At 29.4% G+C, this 2,256-nt stretch overlaps 1 protein-coding gene across 1 annotated transcript in view; it reads left to right on the top strand.

Annotated features, from left to right (window-relative positions):
- Window positions 937–2,256, top strand: part of LOC107621770 (transcription factor MYB90-like) — a 5,334-nt gene continuing 4,014 nt past the window's right edge. Inside the window, exons 1-2 of the mRNA XM_016323772.2 lie at window positions 937–1,075; window positions 2,077–2,206. Coding sequence (XP_016179258.1) covers window positions 958–1,075; window positions 2,077–2,206 — 248 coding nt within the window. The 5' untranslated portion in view covers window positions 937–957. The remainder of the gene's footprint in view (window positions 1,076–2,076; window positions 2,207–2,256) is intronic.

Genomic DNA, 2,256 nt, shown 5'->3' with positions numbered 1-2,256 from the left:
ATGTCTAGTAGTAGCTCCCCACCTTGTTGTTGGATCAGATAACTTAGCAATATTTTATCTAACAAAAATAACTTTATATTTCGGCAGCTATTTCAGTGCACCCTGCCACCTTTAAAATTGCCTAGATGACCATTTTCAAAACACCAAGCCCTATATTCCAAGCCAGGAAAAAAATGTTCTTGACATAAACATAGCTAATTTATACAATTGATAATAGTTATGTGCCTAAAAAAAATTAAAGAAAAAAAATAGTTGATGAAATCTATGTGAACAATGAGAGTTATATATACTAAAATGAAAACAAGCTAGCCTTAGATCATCGAGCATGAATATCTTAAATGAATTCATCCATAATTGATAGATACTAAAAACAAAGATATGATAAACATCTACTAAAAAATATTAACTAATCAACAAATGAAAACTTTAAACAAGAAAATAAAGATATGACAAAAATATTTTATCCATAAAGACAATCTTCAAGTAGTTTTTGATTGTTAGTGGGTCGATTTTACTTACTTATTGAAATTGAACATATATTGACTTTTATATATGTTAATTGTTCATGTCAAATTTAACCGTAATACAACATTAAACTTATTTAAAAATTTTTGGGATTAAAATAGAACATTTAAAACGTTAAAAACTAAACTAGAATTTGATCCAAACGTTGAGGACGAAAATAGTATATTACTCTATTTATTAAAGAGACACAGGGTGCTGCTTTTTGTGGTACGTGAAGCATCCATGACTCATTTTTGCATTTTGTGGACACCGAAATTGCACGTTGATGCTTTGAAATGTCGTGTCCATAGTACTATATATAGTAGTTAATATTGTTGGGTAGAATGGCCATAGAACTCAACACTATCAAGCCTAGTGTTTTATTTGGTTAGTGAAAGTACACTGTGTTGCATCACTGCAAATAATAATTGAAGTATATATTGTTTCATTTCCATGGAGGGATCCATAGGCCTAAGAAAAGGTGCATGGGCTAAGGTGGAAGATGACCTTCTAAGAGCTTGTGTTGAACAATATGGAGAAGGAAAGTGGCACCTAGTTCCTTCTAGAGCGGGTAATATAATTAATTCTTTAATCTTCATCAATAATGATAAACGTCTTAAGAATCATTTTTAAATTTGTAAGTGCTCCGATTTTTTTTTTCTTGTTATTATTTTAATTTGTGTGTATCACGAATGTCGATATTATTACCATTCATACAAATACAATTATAGTTTTTCATAAATGAATTATTGAGTAACTTAATGGGATTAATTTTGGGTATCACTTTTGACTTCTATAGTAACTGAAATGATTTAAAATTAAAAATTAAAGAAAAAAATTCTAAACGACCTATGATAATTACTTCGAAAGATAACGAGACCCTTAATAAAAAAAATACCCAATCCAACTCCTGAACTTTACTTTTATGGGACTAATTAGCTCCTGTGCTAAAAAAAGTCAATATTTTTTTTTTGCACAGGACTAATCAGTCTCTAAAAAAAAGTAGAGACCGGATTGGGTATTTTTTTTAGGACCTCGTAGTCCTTTCGAACTAATTATCAGAGATCAAATAGGATATTCACTCAAATTTAAATTGATAGAAGCAAAAGACACCTAAATAATTATATATCTGATAATACAAAATAAATATAAGGGCATGTTCTAAAACTTGGGAACTAGAAAACGCCGAACACTTTGAAAACTTGCTCAAGCTAAAGCTTCTAGTATATTAATCTAAAAATATACCGGAAAATAATAAGTTTTTGGATGAATATGATAATTAAAAATGAAAATAGAGTAAATTATCATGCAAGACATAAACACGTTGAAACGTTAAAATGCTTAGCAAATCCATATTGATGCAGTGATAATGAACCATGAAAAGAGCTTAGCAAGAAGAAAAGCAAAATGTATTTTAAAATATTATTGAATGTTTATATATTTGCTAATTATTTCTCTACATATGACTTAATTCAGATATACAAGTAAGTGAAGTAACGAATTATATATAGAGATAGTGTTCGTTGGCATACATTAATAACAGTTATTGTTAAATTTGTGCATGGATGGCAGGGTTGAACAGATGCCGCAAAAGCTGTAGATTGCGATGGTTGAATTATCTGAAACCAAATATAAAGCGAGGAGAGTTCGCTGAAGATGAAGTTGATCTCATGATTAGAATGCATAGACTTTTGGGAAACAGGTCGGTTCACAACCATAAATTCAACTATATATATAATATATTATTTACAC

Source organism: Arachis ipaensis, chromosome B10 (genome assembly GCF_000816755.2).
Source record: "Arachis ipaensis cultivar K30076 chromosome B10, Araip1.1, whole genome shotgun sequence".
Classification (NCBI taxonomy): Eukaryota; Viridiplantae; Streptophyta; class Magnoliopsida; order Fabales; family Fabaceae; genus Arachis; species Arachis ipaensis.
The sequence above is the reverse complement of the archived record's forward strand: the minus strand, read 5'-3'. Positions and strand labels throughout refer to the sequence as shown.